Source organism: Rhinolophus hipposideros (assembly GCF_964194185.1).
Source record: "Rhinolophus hipposideros genome assembly, chromosome: 10".
NCBI classification, from domain to species: domain Eukaryota; kingdom Metazoa; phylum Chordata; class Mammalia; order Chiroptera; family Rhinolophidae; genus Rhinolophus; species Rhinolophus hipposideros.
Genome location: NC_138056.1, coordinates 14149310 through 14171280, shown reverse-complemented (window position 1 = coordinate 14171280; position 21971 = coordinate 14149310). Strand labels below are relative to the sequence as shown.

Genomic DNA, 21971 nt, shown 5'->3' with positions numbered 1-21971 from the left:
AGGCCAGTAATAAGAAGAAACACAGAATGAGATGGGGTGTTATGCAGGCTGAGACCAGACAGCAAGAAAGTGACATTTATACTGAGCAGTGACACAGGGCAAACTGGAATTGGGGGATGGCAGGAGGGTGGGGGGAGTGTAATTCAGGCTTGAGAGAACAGCTTGTGCAAAGCTCTGGAAATGAAAAAGAGTGTACCATTAAAATGATGCTCTGGTAACAATTAATGCCATACAATCGTTAACTTCCTTTATTGTTCATTCCCAAGTTCAGTAAGGGTTCCAAGCATGGGCACAACTTAGCACCGAATTGAAACAGACTGTTCTCCACTTGAAACCCCAGAGCTCCAGTGTGACCAGACCATTTAGCCTACGGTCAACACTTCATTGCAGGTGTTCATATGCTTGTCTTGCCATTCACTCAGCCAATCAGCAAGCCCAGTGCTAGCCTCCATAGGAATAAGAGGGCTCCACCTGGCTCCCCAGGGCAGGAGTGGGGACAGTGTCCTTCACACCTCTGAATCCCACAGGGAATTCCAATCGTGTCTGAGCACAATTTACCATTGGGTCTCCTATACATAGAACTAGAAGAAAATAAATTCATCTGATGTCATAATTACTATTGCAACCCACACCCCCCACATTTCCAGTCCCTACTCTCAACCCTTTTACTGCTACCCATCAGACTCTGCCTCTTGCAAATGTCAAGTTGCTCAGCACAGATAGAAGTATAGCTTTCGGTATAAAAGCAGATTAGAAATCACAATAATCTGGATGGAGTCATCTTATTAGCTTTATGCTATTGAGCAAGTCCCTCAACCTGCGGCGGCCTCAAAGTTCGCTTATCTGTAAAATGAGAATAATAACAGCTTTTTCACTGGGGTTTATTGAATGAATGCGACTGGGCTGAGAGTAGTAAATGAGACAGTATGTATAAGGAGATTATCACGTCGTTTGGCATATAAAACGCACTCAGTAAATGGTAGCTGTAGATGATGTAATAGATTGAGGTACAATCTAGAGCTTTGCACAAGCTGTTCTCTCGATGTTAATGACATGGTGACCTGGACGGCCGGTTGTCAAAGTTCCGTATGTTACTGGCTGGAGTCACAGCAACCCCCGTCAGTCCAGGCAGCTTCTTCCGGCGGCAGGCATTGAATAGGACGCATGTGAGGGATCCGCTGTCCCTCCGTCTGTGACCAGATCTCCGCGGGAATCTCCAGCCTGCGTCATCTGCCCTGCCCGCGGGCCGCTCCCAAGCCCACCGACACATGGTGGGAACGTGAGGGGGCGGGGCCGGACTCGGCGCCGCTGGGCCAATCGCTCGGCGGGAGGCGCCCAGCCAATGGCAGAGACGCCCCAGGGCCCGAGGGGCAGGGCCACGGAGAGGAGCGGCGGCGTCATAGGTCACTGGGCGGGCTGGGGGCGGGGCCCATGGCGCGGACAGGGGCTGTACGGCCGTGGCCGGAGCAGTCAGGGCGGTGATGGCGGCGGCTGTGGTGACCGCGGCCGCAGTGACCCCTGCGCCTGAGGCCGGCACGGATGGCGCCTCCTCAGTGCATTGGTTCCGCAAGGGGCTTCGGCTCCACGACAACCCGGCGCTGCTGGCGGCAGTGCGCGGGGCGCGCTGCGTGCGCTGCATTTACATCCTCGACCCGTGGTTCGCGGCCTCCTCCTCCGTGGGGATCAACCGATGGAGGTAAGGGCGCCCGGGGCTGGGTCGCGGGCTCGGGGCACGCAGCCTGGCCTCGGGGGCGCCTGGCGAAGAGCCTGGGTCATCCCCCACCCAAGGGAGGGAGGCCCTGCTCCCCGGCCCCGACGCGGGAAGAGCCCGGCCTGCGGGAGGGGGCAGGAAGACGGGGCCGGGTCTCCGCAGGGGACAAGGCAGGACCAGGGACGCAAGTAGTCCTCGTACCAGTGGCCTGGATGGGCCCGGGCTCACCCTCTGACCAAGTGCGTCCGCACCGGGTGTTACCCGCCTTTGGGCCGCAGACATTCCTGTGGGGCCGAGGTCATCATCTCCATCGTACAGATGAGACTCTTAAGCCCTAGAGACAAAAGTTGACCTGCCCGAGGCCTTGGCAGCCAGGGAGTGACAGGACAGGGACTCCTGGTCGGGGGCTCTGAGGGGTGTGCTCAGGGACTGGAGGAAAGGAGACGCTGTGTGCGAGGGCAGGCTCGGACTTTCTGGCTCGGAGAGGCTTGCGTTCTGCACGTCAAGAGCCCGTTGCTGGGCTCGGGAAGGTCATCTCCAAGCCTCCGCTTGGTCTGAATTTGTCGTCTCACCCATCCTGGTTTCCCTACCCCAAGACGGTGCTGCCTCTGGAGGTGTCTAGAGACTCTGGCTTAGCGTTAGATAAGCCAAGTGCAGTCTTCCCGTAGTGATTGATAAAGGCCCCAAGGGCGCGTTCAGTTCGAGGTACTGGGCGTCCTGAGCTAGAGAATTCCCTCAGCAGCTGTGAGTTTGCTAGGAAAGAAAAGAAAAAAACAAAAAAGGAACCAAAGTGTCACTTCCTTCTACCTCTTCTCGTGAGAATGATTTTAAAGGTCAGTTGAGCCACTACAGATGAGATTTTTATCAACTTTTGGGGTAAGATTAGGGAGCAGCAAAGTTGTGATATCAAGGGCTCCTCTTTGGTGCCTCCCAGGAGATGGAGTCTGCAGGACCATGGGAAAGGATTAACACATAGGTAGTTGATGTATTTTCTCTGGATCCAGTGTGCAAAACCAAGGAGTCGTGAGACATTGTGTACCCATCTCTTTAAAATGCCCCTCAGCTGTCATTTGCTTTGTTTGCATTGTTTGGGGGCATGTTTGCTTGTGGCCTTGTCAAACCCATGGGCAGGGTTATTCCCAGGAGACAGTGGCTCTCAGCACAACTCAATTTTCTCTCCAGAGTGTGTGCCCTTCCAGGAGAGTGAGTGCTTCTCACAGTGGGTCTATGAAATGTCCCCTCCTGCCCCATTTATATAGAGGGAATAACTAAAGATAGTCCTGTGGAGAGCCTGCCCACACAGTTTTCAGGCTGCTCCATTGCTCTGCCTCTGCTCCACTTTCCATAGACAGGAGCTTGGGTTTGACAAACATCCTCAAATGACCATCCCTAGCATGGTCATTAAAGCAAGCCTCAGACGTTGCCCCTCTCCTTATGGCAGTGTGCCAGTCAGAGTAGAGTCAATAGAATAGGGCTACCTGCTTGTTACATTGTCACGAAGGAGTTTCTTCTTTTACTGGGTGCTGGGGGACATTGCATAGGACTGCCTACGCCTTGTGATAGCAGAGATTAAATAAAAACCAGCAACAAAAACTGTTGTTGATTAAACTCATTTGCTAGGAACAAGGTGTTTATGGATTTTTTATGGGTCACCCTTCTGTGATTGTGCCTTCCAGCGAGTGAAGGAGAAAAGGAATGTGGCAGCTGCTGCTTAAATCAAATCCTGAAATCAGAGGCTGTGTAGGCATGCAGATATTAACTGAGCAATTATTTAATGAGTGCCTCATATCTACCAGGCACTGTTCTCGGTGCTGCTAGGAACATAGCAATGAACAAGCAGAGGTGGCGTCCAGAGCTCCCGGAGCCTACATTTTAGTGGAGAAAGACAAACAACCAACGTTTAGTAGAACTGAGTGTCATGAAATAAATAAAATAGGGGAACGGACTAGAGCAGTGGTTTTCAATCTTGCTACACCTGGGAATCACTGAAGGATTGTTCAAAGATTCCTGGACTCTGTCCTCCCCCAATTATGATTTAATTGTCCTGGCTTATGGGGTGGGCATTAGGGTTTTTAAAGCTCTTGTGTGCTGCAAAGCCTGAGAAGCCAACCATTTGGGAGATATGTTGCAGTGCATTGGCAGAAAGTCTAATTAGTTTGGGTATTCAGAAGAAACAAGTGAAATAATACAAAACAGATGGAATAAGATAACTGCTCCTGGGCCTGGAAAAAGACACATTCCTACCACCCCCACCTTACTCTGTGTGCTCCCATGATCAGATCCAGGGCAAAGCTGCAGCGTGTTTTATACATGCAGTTGAGGGTTGGGAGTGATGGAGCCAGCAGTTCTTCTGCATAACTACAATATGTGTAATCTTCCGGTGGCTGTTTCTGGCTGTGGGAGTGGTCTGGGAGAATTGTGCTGCAGCATAACATCCTAGCTTTGCAAATACTTCATCCACGGCCTCTGAGAAGCCTCCCTAGGAAGGGTGGGCCCTGGGCCGGCTGCAGGAGGTGGGGGAAGAAAAATCTGTGATCTTTATTATTCTCCTGCATTTCCTACACTGACTCCCACGCAGCATTTTTTACAGATGAATCAGATTAAAATAACCGCGAATGGCACATTCTAAGAGTAAAAGAGGACAGAGAGGCAGCCGTGGAATATGTATATTTCTTAGCATAGGAGAAGAGCTAGCATACGCCTTGCCTTGGTGGTAGTGAGAAGTTTATTAACTAATTGGAGCTATATGAGCCTCAGGACCTTTTTTTTTGTCAAGCACTGGTTGGCTAAGCCCTTTGCCAAAATTTTCTCCAGCCCCACCTTCCCCAAATATGCTGTATCTGGAAAGAGGTACTGCAGTGAGAGAAAAAAGGGGGCGTGGGTGTGTGTGTGAGCAGCTTCTAGACTTAAAAATGGGTTCTCAAAATAGGCCCTTGCAGTTTTTCATTACCTTTCTCTCCTTACTGCAACTTAGGTAGGTGGTGGCAACAATTCACCACACCCTTTATTTAAACCTTTTTCTCCCTGGCTCTGGGCTGCGCCTGCATCCAGGAGCTTCTAGGACAGAGAGAGTTGGTAGAAATAAAATATCAGTCCATATCACTCAGAATTAATAAATGAGGTGAACGGCCAGGATGCTTGGTGAGAACAAGTGTGTCTCTCTTCCCAGTGCTCGGAGCTAACACCACTAGACTGTTGACGACATAGGTGGTTCTTCCCTGGAACTCAGCTAGAAGAGAACTGAGAATCAGTCTCCTGGCAGGGAAATTTGGTTTTCTCTGAGCTGGTCATAGTGGTCCCCAAGCATGTCACTTCACTGTTCTGCTGCTGAGGAAATGTTTCCATTTGCTCAAAAGGGATGAAAACCTTTACCTTCATCTTTCTCTTTGAAATTTGGAAAGAATTTATTTTTATCTGAGTGATACTTCGAGATCCATCCCTGCTATGGGTTGTGCGTTTTGGGTTATCCTTTTTCATGGGTGCTTAATAAGCTGTCTTACTTAGGAGAAATTAACTTCTATTAATGTGCTACATAGCCAGTCTGGGCCAGCCTATGACATCGTCATCATAGTTAGATAACCTTGGTTTGAAGCAGAGAAACTTGGTCAAGGGAGATCTGGACCCAAAAAAGAATTCATTATCACCCTCCCTCCTCTTCCTTAACAGCAAATAAACAAAATATTCCTCCACACAGAATCCGCCATCTCTAGAGAAGGCTTTCCTGCTTGTCTTAGTCTTAACCAAAGGGTCTGCCTATCTTATTCTAAAGGGCTAACCCTATGGCATCTCGAATTACAAAGTCCTTTCTGTATTTCTGGAAATCCCAATTTGGTTTTCTCCAATGTGTTTGCTCCTGGCTCCAGATTACTTACATAATGTAATTCAGTTGCACGTGTTGTCTGATCCAAAAGGTGAGCTTTCACCGCTCACATAGGACCGTGTGCTCTGAATTTTGGCCATGTGAGCTCCGCTTGGAGCTGCCAAGGGTGAGCTGCCAGCCCCAACACTGCCACTTCCAATGCCCAGGCCAGTTTTGTTCAGAGTCCCCCCTCATTGGAGTAAAGAGAAACTGGCCTGGTGGAGAGGAGGGCTCTAAGGGAGCGCAAAAGGCTCAAGGTTCTGCGCACACCTGCCCCAGTGAGCATTTGCTCAGTAGCAGCACTGCTTCCTGTTCCTTTGGTGTTTTGCAAAGCTGTCACCTGGCAGACCTCAAAGGTGTTGCCACAGCAGTGGCTTCTCTTTCTCTGGCTGCCTGGGGGCTGGGGCTTGCTGCCTCCAGTGAGGGCCATCCTGGGGCCTCCCTTCCTGGAGGGGCCCTGGAGGGTTTGGCTCAGGAGGGAAGTTAGAAGTAACAGCATTTCCAGAATGCCAAAGAGGAGACAGAAATCAGGATCTTAAAAGAGAGAACGTTTAGTAGAAATAAATTAGAAGCAAAGAAAGGCAACTTGTAAACAGATGATAGAAGTCAGGTTCAGTTTTCTAGAATAGCGCGTCGGAAATTTGAACGTGCAGAAGAGTCACAGGGGATCTTGCTGAACTGCAGTCTTCCGGAGATCTGGAATGGAGCCTGAGATTCTGCAATTAAACAGGTTTCTGGGTGAGTCCCAGCTGCTGATCCCCAGGAGAGCAAGGATCAGGGAGCAAAAGTGTTGGCTTTTGAGTGGCTCTGTGGTGCTCCCTGAGTCCCGGGAGCACAGCCTCGGTGCTCAGGCAGAGTCCTGGTCAGGAGGTGGTGGAGCCAAGTTTTTATGAATGCAGACGCTGACCCACACTGCCTGGGTTTGAATTCTGGCCACTTATTAGATGTATGATGTTGGGCAAATTATTTAATGTCTCAGTGCCTCAGTTTCCTCATCTGGAAAATGGGAATAATAATAGTATCTACTTCATTGGGCTGTTCTAGAATTAAATGAGCTAATGTATATAAAACAAGTAGAATAGTGCCCCGTTCGTTGTAAATGTTCATTAAATGTTTGTTGTTGCTGTTATTATTGTTATATTATCATTTGGTTGCTGAGTTGAGAGTTGGGCCTTTTGCTCTCCGCCTCAGCTATAGACATCTCTTGTTAAAAAAGAACAGGGCTCTCATGGGGTTATCTGTACTTCAGCAATGCTGCAAGGAATCCTTCCTTTCAGTAAATGAGGTCCAGAAGTAAAGTTCTCAGAAGGCTAGTTTTCATACGCATGTCAGCCTTACTTACAGCTTCAAATCGAAGTCTTATGTAGCCTGGTGGACTGTGGGGAAGAGGCCCCCAACGTGCATGGCAAGGACATTCCTGGGAGCCGCAGACAGGACCCGCTGTGCTGGGGTTGTGTCATTTAAGTCACCAGTTATCTCTAGGCATTCTGCCGGGCAGGGCCAGGTCTCGGGTGGCATGAGGCTATTTACATGGGTCTTATTTTCTTCCCGAGAGGAGCACTGAGGTTTGGAAAGAGACCTGCACAAATGTGTCACCCACCTCTCAGCTTTCCTTTTCCGGGGGTATGAGTTTTTCAAAAACAGAAATTCACAGAGGCAGAGCTTTTGGGTTGCATAAAGCAGCATCCAGCCAGTCCGTCTCCCATTGCAACCCCTTGGAGAGTCTGCATGTTCTTTCGCTAGCATGATGCTTTGGACTGAGCCCAGGACCCAGCTCACGCTGGAATGTGGGTCTGTGGCCTTCGCCGCAGTGGGAGTGTCTTGTGGACGTCAGAGGCGGCCGTAGCTGGGGCGCTTCTAGTTGGCAGCCTGGGAGCAGGCATGGCTTCTGCAAGCCTCCAGCAGTCAGGGAATGTGATGTGCCCCCGAGGAGGCCGGGGTGTCACTGTGCTCAAAATAAAAGCTGTGGACAGAGACGGGTGGGAGACGCTAAAAGGTAGACAGCAGGAGGCCTGAGGAAAAAGATCAGAATGTCAGTGGATTGATTACCTGCAGTCAGGTTTGTGTTTGTCAGAAAGAGGGACTCAAACCCAGGAAGCCCTGCAGAATCTCAGCCCCTAGAGCAGTGTTTCATGTGCTACTGAACGGGGACCAAGAAGAAAACAGATGCTGATCGACCTAGGTTCCTAGCCCAGCTTTGTCACTTGATAACTGTGGTCTTAGGCAAATTAATTATCCTCTAGCTGTGTCTCATTTTCCTCATCTATAAAATAAGGATAACTTTTGCTTTCATAATGTATTGAGAGAATTAAGAAGAAAACACACTTAAATGCAAAGCATATATAATAACATTGGTAACATTGGTCACCTCTGGGGAGGGGAATTAAATTCCTGAGGACACAGGGTAGGAGACTTTGTACCCTTTTGTAACTTGATCTTTGAACTACATTAATAGTTATCTGTTTAAAATGTTAAATTCGTTTCATTTAAAAATAAATATAGGGGTGGCCGGTTAGCTCAGTTGGTTAGAGCACGGTGCTCTTAACGACAAGGTTGCCTGTTCGATCCCCACATGGGCCACTGTGAGCTGTGCCCTCCACAACTAGATTGAAACAACTATTTACTTGGAGCTGATGGGTCCTGGAAAAACACACTGAAAATAAATAAAAGTTTAAAAATAAATAAATAAATAAATAAATATCCTAAAATGTATTGATGGAATTTCTCAGAAAGGTGATTTTCTTAGCTGAACAGCTAATAAATTTTTGTGGTCATATAAAAAAATTTTTAAAACCACTGAAGGCGCTCAGCAAATGTTACTCCTGTTCCCTTTCTCACGGTGACCCAGCTCTCAGGCTAGATCTCTTAAGTATCTGGAGTCCCCCCATTCCACCAGGACCCCCACCCTCAAAAGCATGTAAGAACATCCTATAGAGAAGAACCTTCTAAGGCCTTCTCCCTCTTGGGATGAGAAGCTGGTGGCCAGAGGCCTGGACAGGCCTGGAGAATGAGCCACATGCCAAATGAAGCCCTGGGAAGTGGGGACCCAGCCCAGGCTGTGGGGCTGTGGCAGTGGACATATACCCACACAATGCATGACTGCAGAAAGGTCTGCTGGACCCGCGTAGGGGGGATTTTCTAGGGCTACTGCAGTCTCATCCCTCCGCTGATAGGACCTCAGGCTTCCACACCACACGACCCCACTTGCTTTTCAGATGGCTTCCTCAAAGGTCTGTTCTCTCTTTTTATTCTCACAGCCACCTTGTGATGGGTGGGTATTTACACACAGTGCCTGAGACTGAGAAGGAATGAGTGACTTGCTTCTGATCACAGAGAAATAACCAGAGTACAAGCAGCTCATATCGAACCCAGGTTTTCTTTATGCCAGGCACTGTACTAAATGTTTTTCATGTATTCCTTGATTTTCATTTCTTAGCTATTCTACGAGATAGGTACTAACATGAACTCCATAGTATAGATTAGAACAAAAAGCTAGAGGTTAATTGCCTAAAGTCACACGGCTAGTAAGTGGCAAAACCAGGATTTCAACCGCTCCCCTACCATACGTATCACGCCTAGACTAGACCCCAGGCCTCTCCAGTCCTCGTGCTAATCCTGCTACTTGTTTGGCACAACCAGCAGGCCAGCTTCTCCTTGCTTTGTTAGGAAAGAGGGTGACTCTTTATGATGTGATCACTAACAAGGCCTGTGGGCTCTGCAGGTTCCTGCTTCAGTCTCTGGAAGATTTGGACACGAGTTTAAGGAAACTGAACTCCCGCCTGTTTGTAGTCCGGGGACAGCCAGCTGAAGTGTTCCCGAGGCTATTCAAGGTAAGTGTGCAGAGTCTGAGAGAAGACAGTGAGAGTTTGCTCCCCAGCTTTTCCCCTCAGACTGAATGAGATGATTCTCTGACCAAAGAAATAGAAACAAGTCAGGGCTAGACTGACGGCTGCTGCTGGAGAAGTTGGGAGCAAACGCAGCCTGTCAGCTTGCCAACAGAATGGAAACTGTGTTAAGGAAAAAATTCTGCAAAACCAGTGTCTTGTTGGAAAGTTCCCAGCTCAGTCCAGACCTGGGATATAGCAAATTATTCCACCCCGAATGCTAAATTCCACTGGTTTCCTTAGATGTTTCCTTGGCTCAAGCCAGCAGGATTTATTAGGGGTCTTCGTATGCCAGGAGTTTGAGGGCGAGGTTTCCTGTTCAGCAAAGGGTGTTTCCTGTGTCTCTTTGCTTATTGGGAAAAAAGTCAGCCTTTCAGAGGGAGCTTCCCTGCTTTCCCTGGGGTAAAGGATTGATCAAATCTTCATGTCAGTACCACATAGACCTATTAACTATATCAGGTAGCAGCCCACTTTTCCCCCCTACCCCTTTATAAAGTACGTTTTAAGGCCCAAGCAGAGGCAGACGTACTCAGGGACAGAGGGCTCTAGGACAGTCTCTTCTCAGCAGCACGCACGATTGTTTGCATGCCCCTCTCCTTCCACCCAACTTCCTTCCCTCCTCTTTCTGGGGGAAAGACAGGAGGAAAGGTCTCGCATCAAGGCAAGCAGCTTAGTAAACACTTCATCATTCACTTCACCTCTCTGAACCCCCACACACGTACACACACGTACAAAGCACACATTGCCCATAATAGCCAGCATTCATTGAGGGCTGACTGAATCAGGCACTGTTCTAAGGAAATGGTTTACATACATCAATTCACGTACTTCTCACAGCAGCCCTACAAGGTCGGTGCTGCTGTCGCTCCTCTACAGATAAGGAAACAACTTGCCCATGGTCACAAAGCTCGGAAGTGGTCTAGGATTTAGTCTGTCATTCAGTGCGTATTGACTGCATTGCTGCTATGTAGTAGGCCCCATACTAGGTACTAGGGTAATTATGAATGAGACAGCATGGTTTCAGCTCTGAGAGTTCACACACGAATGGGGGAAACAGGCAAGTAATGGGCAACTCATCGCCATGTGCTGTGATGGGAAAAGGGCAAGGTGCAGGGAAATCCTACTGAAGGAAAAGGTCAAGGAAGGCTTCTTGGAGAAGGTGTCATCCACTAGCATTTTGATTATTATTTGCAGGGTTATGCGTGTTTACCGGTGTAATCTATATGAACTGCTACGTCTGGTACGTGGCTCATAGTAAGGGCTCCATAAGCATTTAGCGCTATTGTCCTTAGACAAGGGAAAAGCAGCTCTGCTCAGGGCCCACACTCCAAGCAGGGCTGAGTCAGGCCCAGACCAGCCTGCCAATGACCAGGACATTTGCCCCATGGGGTTCAGAGTTTTAAGGGACCATGACCAGAGACTTTGGTTGGAATGTGGTTTTCTTCTGGCTAGTTGCATGCTCCAGAGCTGTCTGTGGGTTATCTATACAACCTTTCTCTGGGCCAGCTTTCTTCTAACATTGCTCGGAAATCTAGAAATTTCTGTCAGAAATGACTAATGACTTGGAAAAGAATTTCCTTCTTTTTAAACATGTGACCCCTCTGGTTAGATTTCTCTGACCTCTGGACTAAGGATTGCTCCTCCTTCCCCAGCTCTCTGAGAGCTGGAGCTGATTAGCTCTGTTTGCTACTGGCTTCAGGAGTGTTGCTGTGGAAACCATTAGGATACTTCATATAGCACAAGCCTGCCAGAAAAACTAGGCCAGAAGTTTACAGGGCCGTGAGGAGTTCTGGGAAAGGCTCGCCGAGCAGGAGGGAGGTGGCGATCTCCACCCTCACTGTCTCCACCAGTGAATCAGCGCCCCTTTCAGGGACTCGGGGCTTCCTGAGAGCATTGTATTAATAGCCTCCTGATGCATTCTCCTACCTCAAGGTCACAGCAAGTACACAGGGCTGCCCACCTCTCTCCTGACTCCACAGAGAGACCACGAGCCTTGGGCTCCCATGTTACCTTGCTGTTGGCCTCACCTTAAAGGCCTGCCCTCCTCAAACCTTGTGAACCTCAGGTTGTTCGTTTTCCGGTTCAAACCATTGTCCCTAGTTTGGTCTGTAGCCCATTCTGACTGATCTCTAGATTTGCTGTGTTCCCTCTCCGGAAGGAGCTGAGTGCTCAGCTTCCCCGCCCCCCTAAACAGTGTTTAGTATAACAGATTCTCTCCCCACAGGAATGGGGGGTGACCCGCTTGACCTTTGAATATGACTCTGAGCCCTTTGGGAAAGAACGGGATGCCGCCATCATGAAGATGGCCAAGGAGGCTGGTGTGGAGGTGGTGACCGAGAACTCTCACACTCTCTATGACCTGGACAGGTAAGAGGTGGGTCCCAGGGGTCAGGTGCAAATTCTGGGAGTTGGTGCTATGGGCCCCTGCTGAGCAGAACTTGGGGCGGTTTAGCTATAAAGCCACCCACCTGGCACATGAGATATGTATGGTGTCTTCTAGAAGCTGGAGGAGAATGGACCAGAGTTGGGGCCTGTACGCGTAGAACAGGTCACAGAGTGCTTTACCCGATTTGGGTGCAAAAAGGCTCATTAGGCCCAAAGGATGGAAGCTGTGAGGATCCCCACTCACGCTCTTCATAGGTCTGCTCCTGATATGCTCCAGTCCCACCCGCTCCTCAGACTCCCACTTCTGTCCTGCTCCTCAAAGGCCACCCTCTGATCTCATTAGACCCTAAAGGTTATCCCTCTCAGCAGAGCTCTGCTCTCAGGGGCCCAGTTTCTGTACCTCATAGAGTTCCCTGGGCTCCTCTGGCTATCTGGGTTTCTAGGCCATGCATTTAGATGTTCAGGAGGCTCCAGAGATCCCTGCAAGGAGCTGATAATGACAGAGTGGCCTCTCTCCTTGGGGACAGGCCTCTGCTTTCAAAGAGTCTAGGAGGAAACCCTGTCCTCCCCTTCCCTGGCAGAGCTGTCACCCTCCTGCTGCTGCTGCTGCTGCTGCCAAGCCAGCAGCCACCACTTCTCCCTGCCCCCCTCTCCCCAGGCTGCCAGGAGGCCGGGTCACACAGCTCTGCACGTGAGCTGAGCTCTCCGGGGAAGACGGGGGAGACGCTGGGTGTGGAGCTCCTGCTCCTGCCACGTGCCAGAGGAGGGAGGAGGTGCTGCAGGGGCAGGAGCCAACCTTACGTCTCTTCTAATGACAGAGACAGACAACTGAGAAATGAACTCACCCAGCCAGCCGGTCTTACGGTCGTGCGTAAGCTGCTGCTTGACCAACAGGAGCCCCGGGAATCGGGCTTCAAACTGTCCCAGTTCTTCCTTATATAAACAGCCTCAATTCTTCTCTTACTGTCCTATATCTTCTTACCTGAGTGCAGCTATGTTTCCGTTGCTCGTGAAACAATATTTTGTAAACTGCAAAATGCCATTTAAGTATTAGTTGTTACTGTTAATAACCCCAGGCCCAGTCTCTGATTTAGGGAGGAGAGGCTGTTCTCCACCTCTCTGTTCTAGGAAATAGGGGCCAAAAGGGAATGATTTTCCCACAAAGGAACACGTTTGAAGCCCTCATCAAAGAACTTACTCAAGGGACAGAGAGGAAGGTCCATGGGGATTCCCATGGCTTGGAGAGTCAGGCCGAGTACCAAGAAGGCTGGTGGGAGTTTTCCATGATGAGAGGGATCTGGTCAGTCTCTGTCTTTAAGCGGCTCAGTGTCAACACCAGGGAACCTGGAATCGAGGCCCATCTTTGGCCCTGCGTGGCTCCATTACCTGAGACACCTGCTCTAGCCCTCTGGGCTTCATTTTCCCTCTCGGTAAAATGGAGATGTAGCTTCCCTTCCCCCCTTTCCACTTAGGGGAGGGACCTGTGCATGGATGAGGAAAGGTACCCTGCAAGCTTTCAGAGTCTGGCTGTTTTCTGTGAGGGCAGGGACCCCAACTAAAGGGCGTTGTGAGTGACGTTAGGTGTGCTTTGGAATTGCCAGGATCATCGAGCTAAATGGGCAGAAGCCGCCTCTTACCTACAAGCGCTTTCAAGCCATCATCAGCCGCATGGAGCTGCCCCAGAAGCCCCTGGGCTCCGTGACCAGCCAGCACATGGAGAGCTGCAGGGCCGAGATCCAAGAGAACCACGATGAAACCTATGGCGTGCCGTCCCTAGAGGAGCTGGGTGCGTACCTCCGGCCCCAAGCCTCTTATGCTGGCACCGCCTTTTTTGTAAAACAGCTTATTGGCTTTTTCTTCTTGGTCAGAGTAAATGCTTGTTGTAATAGACAGTTTAGAAAATACAGAGAAATGAAAATGGAAATAGCAATCACTATTACCCACCACCCAGAGATAATCATTGTGAATTTTGGAGTATGTCCTTCTGGTCTTTTTTCTGTCTGTATTCATGTAGGTAATTTTATGTTTCTAGTTCATGCCTCTATTTTTGTACTTTTCCTTCTCAGGTGATATAGGCACAGTCTGGTGGTGCTGGTATCAGTGGGTTTCTCAATACCAAGATGATTAGTATTGTTTCTGTTGAAAGGGGGGAGTTCTGTCAGCTTCCCCTTCCTCCCTCTACCCCCCCCCATTTTTTGATCTGAACAAAGTTAGCCTTTCTCACCTGAAAATCACAATTATTGCCCTCTAAACTGAAAGAGTGAGCAGCAGTCCAGGATTGTTCTATCTGCCTGCAAGGAGGGATGGGGAAGGGAAAGGGAAAGGAGAAAAGTCACAGTGGGAAGAGAACCAGAATAATCTAGAAAATACTGGTAGTTAAGGATTATCTCAGACCCAGGAGCGCCAAGATCACCACGGTTCAGTTCTCATGAAGCTCAAAGTGTCAGGACTTGCTGAGCTAGCATTGGAAAGGCCTGACCTTCCAACCCGGGACGTGCTCCTTCTCTTGTAGGGTTCCCCACGGAAGGACTTGGCCCAGCTGTTTGGCAAGGAGGAGAGACAGAAGCTCTGGCCCGCCTGGATAAGCACTTGGAACGGAAGGTATGGACCCCCTGTCTGAGACAAAGAAGTTCAAATGTTGGCACCCATGCAATGGGGAATATAAGGTCAGGTTCATGTCCCTTGGTGCCTCTTAGCTCAGAGTGGTTGAAAAATGAGAAATCTTCCTGATGGCATAACAAGAACAGCACTAACAGCAGCCACTGCTTGTGAGTGCTTAGGACATGCTGGTCACTGGGCTGAGCTTGTCTGGGTTAAGCACCGGCTTGCGTTAGTTCCTTCAGTCTTTTCAACAGCCCTACAAAGTAGGTATTAAGTTCTCCATTTTGTAGATTAGGAAATCAAGGTTTAGAGCGGTTACTGAACTTGCCTAAGGTCACATAGTTAGTACTAGAGTGAGATCTTGTTTTACATGATTCTCAAACGGATGCTATATATGGGTTTTCTTTCATCTGAGGGCATGTTGCCCCTACTAAAAGGTTATCTGATCAGTAAAGTCCATAAGATTAATTGTTCTGTGTTTATGTGTCCCCCTACCTTTTGCTGAGTCCCCTCCAAGGCAGTGATTTCTGTTTGCTTGGAGGCAGAGAACAAACGGCCCACCTCCCAAGGAGAAAGAAAGCGGCAGAGGCCCCAGAGGCACTCCTCAACTATGGCCTTGGCCCCCTCCACCCTGGGACTAGAGGAGCACAGAAGGTTCTCCTGACTGAGAATAGTCAGCTCCCAGTTTCCTATCCCCTGCAGCTAGTTTATAGACTTGGTCCCGAAAATCACAACTCTTTGTATTCCTGCTCAGATGGCAGATGCTAACAAAGGGACAGTGGAACAAGGAGGCTAAGGCAGGCCTGCTGGGAATGATGCTTCCTGGCCCTGGGGGTACCGTGGGCCCAGCCTCCCTGAGGCCCAGCAGCCCTGATGTCCCCATCTGGCTGTTGCCATCAACCAGAGCAGACAGCAAGATCTGCTGACTTAAAAGGATGAGAACTGATGCCCAAGGGCTATGGGGAACCAGCTGTCGCTGTTCCCATCAGGAGTTGTACCCAGAGAATCTTGGGATCGGTTTGGAGACAAAGGCAGGGCCCAGGAGGCAGAAGGGTGGAGAGGACAAATGGGATGGCAGGAGTAGGATAAGACTTAAGAATGCAAAGACTAATTTAGGGCCTGTGGATTATTATCACCTCAAAACATTTTGTAGAGGAACGCCCCTTAGATCATCAAGTTTGGGCTCCTTTTCCACATACGCCTGAAGGGTCTCTTCTGTCCTGGGGCCTGTTGTCAGGGCCTTTCAGACTCTGGTGGCCAGAGGAAACACCGAGTCCTACACCTCTGGGAGAACAAAAGGTACCTGATGGACAGAAGTTCAATCAGATTTCAGGAGGTTTATGTTAACTTCGTCAGTTGTCCAAACCTGAAGTGAGCATCTACTTGTGTCAGGGTGGTCTAGCCACTAGAAAGACTGCACAACAAGACAGGCATGGAGTCTGTCTCCATAGTCTATTGGAGATAACAGTCATGAAACAGAGTTACAATGTCTTAGGAAAGGAGTGGTTCAGAGGATTATGGGAGCAAAAAATAAAAGCGTTATGTGAATCAGTTCTGGTTTACAGCTTGGCTTTTGGAAAAAGGAAGGTTTTAGCTCACATAAGCAAGAGTCCAAGGGGCAGCCTTCAGGTACAGCTGGATGTAGGTTTCCAAATAATGCTGCCAGGAACACGTTCTCCATCGCTCAGCTCTGCTTTCTTCTGTATTATTTCATTCCCAGGCAGGCTTTCCTTCAGTAGTGGCAACGGTGGTCACCAGCAGCTTATTTTCAATTTGTTTAGCAGCACCAGAGGAAGGAAGTGGTGTGCCTCTTTTCCAAAAGCTCCAGAAAAATGTCCCAAGGAGTGTTTGCATTGGCCTGGCATGGGGCATGTGACTTCCTGACCCAGTCACTAAGGCTGAGGAAGGGGCGCTTTCCCTGGCACACATTCATCATGAGCTCAGTCCCAGAGTCAGGAGGTGGACTTAGCTCCACTTTATCCACTTGGACTGAGATTAGGGAAGGCTGGGTCTCCACAAGAAAATTAGGTGCTGTTACCAAAAAGGGAAAGCCAACTGCGTGATATTTACCACTGGGCTACCCAATAGTAGACGAGGACAAGCTATAATATTATCCCTCGGGGTGGCCGGTTAGCTCAGTTGGTTAGAGAGTGGTGCTAATAACACCAAGGTTGCCGGTTCGATCGTTTGATCCTCGCATGGGCCACTGTGAGCTGTGCCCTCCCTGAAAAAAATAAAATTAAAAAAAAATAATATCCCTATTATTAAATGAAAAAGGAATGACGGAATTAGAATATTTTGCAACCCCCACTGATGACACATTATGCATTAATGACTGCCAACCCCATAAAGAGAGAAAACCAGGGATTGTGTTCCCCCTGCAGTCTTACCAAAGAGAGCAACCTGAGTCCAGTCCAGTGTGGTTCCAGCCTCCAACTTGCAGCTGATACCCAGGACAGTGGGACATGTCGAGCTGCACCACGAGGGTGCAATCAGCAAAATCCACACTGTGGGAACCAGTGCAAGTCTGGCCTGGGTTCTTCTGCAGAAAAACTGAAAGGAAAAGAAAGAAATAACAGGAAATGTGTAGAATAAAGTAAATAACATCAAAGTTTCTCAACTGGCCAAGGCTAAATTGTGATGCCAGGGAATGCGCATTTGGACCCTTAAAAATGCAAGGAATAACTGTGATAAAGCCCTCCCTTCCAAATAGGTTTTGCAAAAATAGAAACATGTAAACATTTTTAAATGCAAGGAAGTGATTATTATAGAAGTTGGGTGAGGGGACCATGACGGGGCTAAGCATTTAGATGGGCCTCTGGGGTGGCCAGCAAAGCTCTGATTTTTGGTGGTGGTTGCGCAGGTGTTTGCCTTAGAATAATAATAATTCCTTAAGCCACACATCTTTGTGGTTTCTGCTGCTGTGTTTCACTTCAAACAAATAGCTTTTCAAAGTGAGGTCGGCAACGATGGATGGAGCAGGCAAATAAATCTCATGTCGGTTAGAGGCACATACCCTAATACCTGGGGGCTCTCCTGCTGAGAAAGTGGCCTTTAGGTTGAGACTTGAAGGAAGAGCCCAACTTAACCAAGAGGTGGTGAGTGGAAAGGAAGATAGCGTTCCAGGCCAAGGGAGCTGCATGGGCCAAGGCTAGTGAAAACGTGGTGCTTAGAAGAGTGACGAGAGCCAAAGCTGAAAGGTGGGCCTACGCACACTGTGGGGTGCTCGGAGGCTGTGCCTAAGATTTGGGCCTCTATCCTAAGAACAACAGGAAGCCCCGTGCGCATGTTATCCTAAGGGACAGGCATTTTATTCTATTTATCTCTTTTTTAGTTTTAAAATATTAAACTTTTTATTTGGAAATTAAAAATATACCCAAAAGTGGAGAATAGAATAATGAAGCCTGTTATACTCGTCACCAGTTTCAATAATTTTTTCCCACTTTTATTGAGATATATTGTAATTGACATATAGCATTTATTAGTTTAAGGTACACAACATAATGATTTAATATGTGTATTAAATCATTTACCCTTGAACAATGTGGGGGTATGGGGTCCTGACCCCTGTGCAATTGAAAATCTGCATATAATTTTTGACTCTCAAAAAGCTTAAGTTGGGATAGGCATTTTAAATAATCATTCTGCTCCCAGTGTGGAAACTAGATTGGAGGGGGACAGGACGAGATGTTGGGAGGTCAGTTAGGAGGCTGTCACAGTTGGCCAGTCTAGATAAGCCTTTAGCCTGAACCAGGCTGGTAGCAAGAGGATGGAAAGAAAGGGACAGATTTGAAAACTATTTGGACATAGAATTGACAGGATTTGGAGAGGGGGAAATCAAAGGCTTTTGGCTTGGGCTGCTGGGTGGATGACAGTGCATGTTCTGAGACAGGGAATGCCAATGGAAGAGTGGTTTAAAGAAAAGAGCCTGTTACACTTGGTGCCTGAAAGGCAGTCAGGGAGAGATCTCCGACAAGAAGCTGGATGGAGTGATGGGGAATCCAGGTGAGCCGTCTGGGCTAGGGCACAGACATGGACGGTGCTCATCTGCAGAGACAGCCGTAGAAGCCACGGGACTGGATGAGCTCACCCAGGGACACAGTTGAGTAGAGGACCTAGGACAGAGCCCTGGGATGCCTGCCCTTAGGGGTCAGGATGGGTGTTGGAGCTAGTGGAACACCGAGAGCAGCCAGCCAGGAGCACGTGGGGTCTGGAGGCTAATGGCATGGAGGGCACGGACAGCAGAGTGATCAGCGCGGTGAGGTACTGCTGACAGGTCCTGAGACACAAGGACAGAAAACGCCTGCAGGATTCAGTGGCAAGGAAGTCAGACAGTGGTGGGAGGCAGCTTGTTGGCAGTGATGAAGGTGGAAGCCAGAGTAGGGTGGGCTAGAAAGTGAGTGTGGGGGTGGGGAAATGGCGAGGCTGGCTGTGAAGGGAAGGAAGAGGAGCCAGGGTAGAGGCCCACAGGGTTACGGGAGGTCCTTTAGTTTAGTTTAGTTTGCAAAGAAACGAGATCGTTTTCCCAGTGTCCTTGGAGTAGAAACTGGCGAGAGAGAGAGAGAGAGAGAGAGAGAGAGAGAGAGACAGAGAGACAGAGAGAGAGAGACAGAGAGAGAGAGACAGAGAGAGAGAGACAGAGAGAGAGAATGTGCAAGAGAAAGAAGAGGGGAGGCCTCTAGAGTCAGGTGGAGGCCTTGGCCTTGGGCAAGGTCACAGGAGGGCTAGGGGGTAGGGGTGGGTGCAGGTGTCTTTGTAGATTTGATGGCTTCTGTCTCCTTATCATAAGGAAGAAGGTCATCTGCGAAAGGTGGTGGGGAAGCATGGAGGAGGAGGTCTAAGGAGAGTGTAAAGTTTGTGAACTGGTCATCATGAAGGGACGGAGAGTGTTCGGAGCTGAGAAGAGAACACTTATTAGATGTAGTGGACACTGACTGGAATCTGGAGTCACAAGCTGAGTTCCCCCAGCCATGTCTCTTATCATCTCTAACCCAAGAATGGTCACATAACCCTTTGAGCGTCGTTTTGTCATTTTTGAAAGGAGGTAATGATAAATGCTGCCTCAGGATTATTAAGATCAAATGAGAGGACCCGGGTAGCAGTGAGTTGTGAAGTGTAAAGCACCACGCCAGCGGCAAGTGATGGGAGAAACAAGACCGATGATGCTATATGACAACTGGCCCCAGAAATGAATGCCTTTGTGGGGCCCCAGGATTGGATTGCACTGAGTCCCTCCTTTCGCAGCCACCATGAACAATGGCGAGAGGTCCCTGGGTAGCCACGAGGCAGCAGCCGCCTCGGGGGCTTTGTGATGAGAGTGGGGACTGAGATAGGGATATAGGGATATTTATTTTCTGTAAAGTAGAAGCCTTTTTCCTTTTCTCCTGTATCACAGATCATTTGGGGCTTACAGAATTCTTTCATGTCATTTTGTTTAATCCCCGGGGAGGTGGGAAATTTTGTTCTCATTTAATAGGTAAGTAGCCGAGGGACTAAATAATTTGTTCCCCATCAAACCACAAGTTCAATAGCAGAGTCAGGACAAGAACATGGGCCTCGTTATTCCGACTAATGGTGGGTCCCCTGAAAATCCTGCCGGCATGAAGGAGTGAAATGAGCAGGGCCTGAGTCCTTAGCTTTCTGTTCTGGGATCTTAGGCCAATTCCTTAACCACCTAGTGCCTCAGTTGTTTTTTCTGTGATATCCAGGCCTCTCCTTTCTTTCACTGCAGGCCTGGGTTGCCAACTATGAGAGACCCCGAATGAACGCCAACTCCCTGCTGGCCAGCCCCACGGGCCTCAGCCCCTACCTGCGCTTCGGGTGCCTCTCCTGCCGCCTCTTCTACTACCGCCTGTGGGACCTGTATAAAAAAGTGAGGCCATGGTGACGGTGGTATGCCGAGTGGACCTGGGCCTATTGGGCCACTCAGTCACCCTGAAAGGGGCCTTCCCTCTGGCCCTGGGGGTGGGCACTGGGTTGTGGGTCCTGGAGGTACTTAAGTGTGCGTACAGTCAGAGAAGGTGGGGAAGAGTCCACGTCCAAGAGCTGGCAGAGCTGAGCACAGCCCAAACTGCTGATCTGCATAAAATCCGGGTTATCAAGTAGAGCAGGGCGGGCAGAAAAGCCGACTCCAGGCTGTGCCCTAGAGGTGACAGATCTGCTGGCAGCAGGTGGGGGGCAGGGAGGGTGAGGCTGGAGCCGGTCCTCAGCTGAAGAGCACAGCAGCCCTCTCTGGGGCAGTGTCCACAGCATTGGAACGGGGAGTCCAGGAGTGGCTGTGGCCCATCTCTGATGAGGCGATGACCGAGGGCTGCATGTAGGGCCGTGCCATATGGACCACGGGCAGATATCCCTGTGGTAATGCCCCACCCCCAGACGGAGAGAGGGCAACACACCACCTCTTCCTTGTGTCTGCGTTGTTTCACATTTCCCTGTCTTTGCCAATTAAGATTCTGTGGCATGAGGAGGCTTTGCCAGTTTGGTGGGTAATTTTGTGATTTTAGGAAAATCAGTATTTGCCTGGAGGTCTGATCTCTTAATTCTGTCATGGCCCCAGATCCAGGCTGTTGTGTATAACTTATGTAACCAGAATCTAAAGTGAGCATTTTTTATATGTAGTGATGGGGAAGATCCCTCTGACATTCTAGAAAGTGGAGCCAAACAAGGACCCTTGAGGACCAGGATCGTGACCCAGCGTTTGGTCCCCAGTGCAGAGTTCGGTCCCCAGCACGCACAGAGTTCAGCAGTGACGTCCCTTTCCACTGCCCACCTCTCTACGGGCGCCCTCAGTGCTCAGAGCAGGCCACAGCCAGGGCCTGGGGCTTCAGTCTGCAGGCGCACTGTGTCCCTCCTAGGGGTGCTCCCTTCACATGTCTGGGGGGTTTGGAGCCACCAGGTTCATGGCAGTCCCACAGCTCCACAGTCCTGTGTGGGAGGGGCCTGAGTGACATGGTCCTGAGAGCTGGGTGAGTGTTTATATCCACATGTTTCTCCCACCCGCAGGTGAAGCGGAACAGCACACCTCCCCTATCCTTGTTTGGGCAACTCCTGTGGCGAGAGTTTTTCTACACGGCAGCCACCAACAACCCCAGGTTTGACCGCATGGAGGGGAACCCCATCTGCATCCAGATCCCCTGGGACCGCAACCCCGAGGCCCTGGCCAAGTGGGCCGAGGGCAAGACAGGCTTCCCTTGGATTGACGCCATCATGACCCAACTGAGGCAGGAGGGCTGGATCCACCATCTGGCCCGGCACGCTGTGGCCTGCTTCCTCACCCGCGGGGACCTCTGGGTCAGCTGGGAGAGCGGGGTCCGGGTGAGTGCTCTCTCAGAGGGAAGCTGGCCTGTACCCTCTTGTCAGGCCTGGCCACAGGCAGCGCCCTCTAGGCTGGGGCATGGGGTGGGATCCCTGGGTCCAGGAGATCCTCTCCAAATCCTCCTTGCAGGCTCAGAGGGCATAGGTATGGATGTCCAGCAGATGGGCTTTGGCTCTTTTCTGCATGAGGCATGTGGTGCCTTGGGGAGAACCATGG

General features: G+C 49.8%; 1 protein-coding gene across 2 annotated transcripts in view; it reads left to right on the top strand.

Annotated features, from left to right (window-relative positions):
* Window positions 1-1420: 1420 nt before the first annotated feature.
* Window positions 1421-21971, top strand: part of CRY2 (cryptochrome circadian regulator 2) — a 32327-nt gene continuing 11776 nt past the window's right edge. The window contains exons 1-7 of one of the 2 annotated variants that reach the window (XM_081062964.1): window positions 1421-1696; window positions 9292-9400; window positions 11679-11821; window positions 13441-13625; window positions 14352-14440; window positions 20172-20312; window positions 21443-21754. In XM_081062964.1, coding sequence (XP_080919090.1) covers window positions 1482-1696; window positions 9292-9400; window positions 11679-11821; window positions 13441-13625; window positions 14352-14440; window positions 20172-20312; window positions 21443-21754 — 1194 coding nt within the window. In that variant the 5' untranslated portion in view covers window positions 1421-1481. The remainder of the gene's footprint in view (window positions 1697-9291; window positions 9401-11678; window positions 11822-13440; window positions 13626-14351; window positions 14441-20171; window positions 20313-21442; window positions 21755-21971) is intronic. The other variant, XM_081062965.1, reaches the window with a different exon arrangement.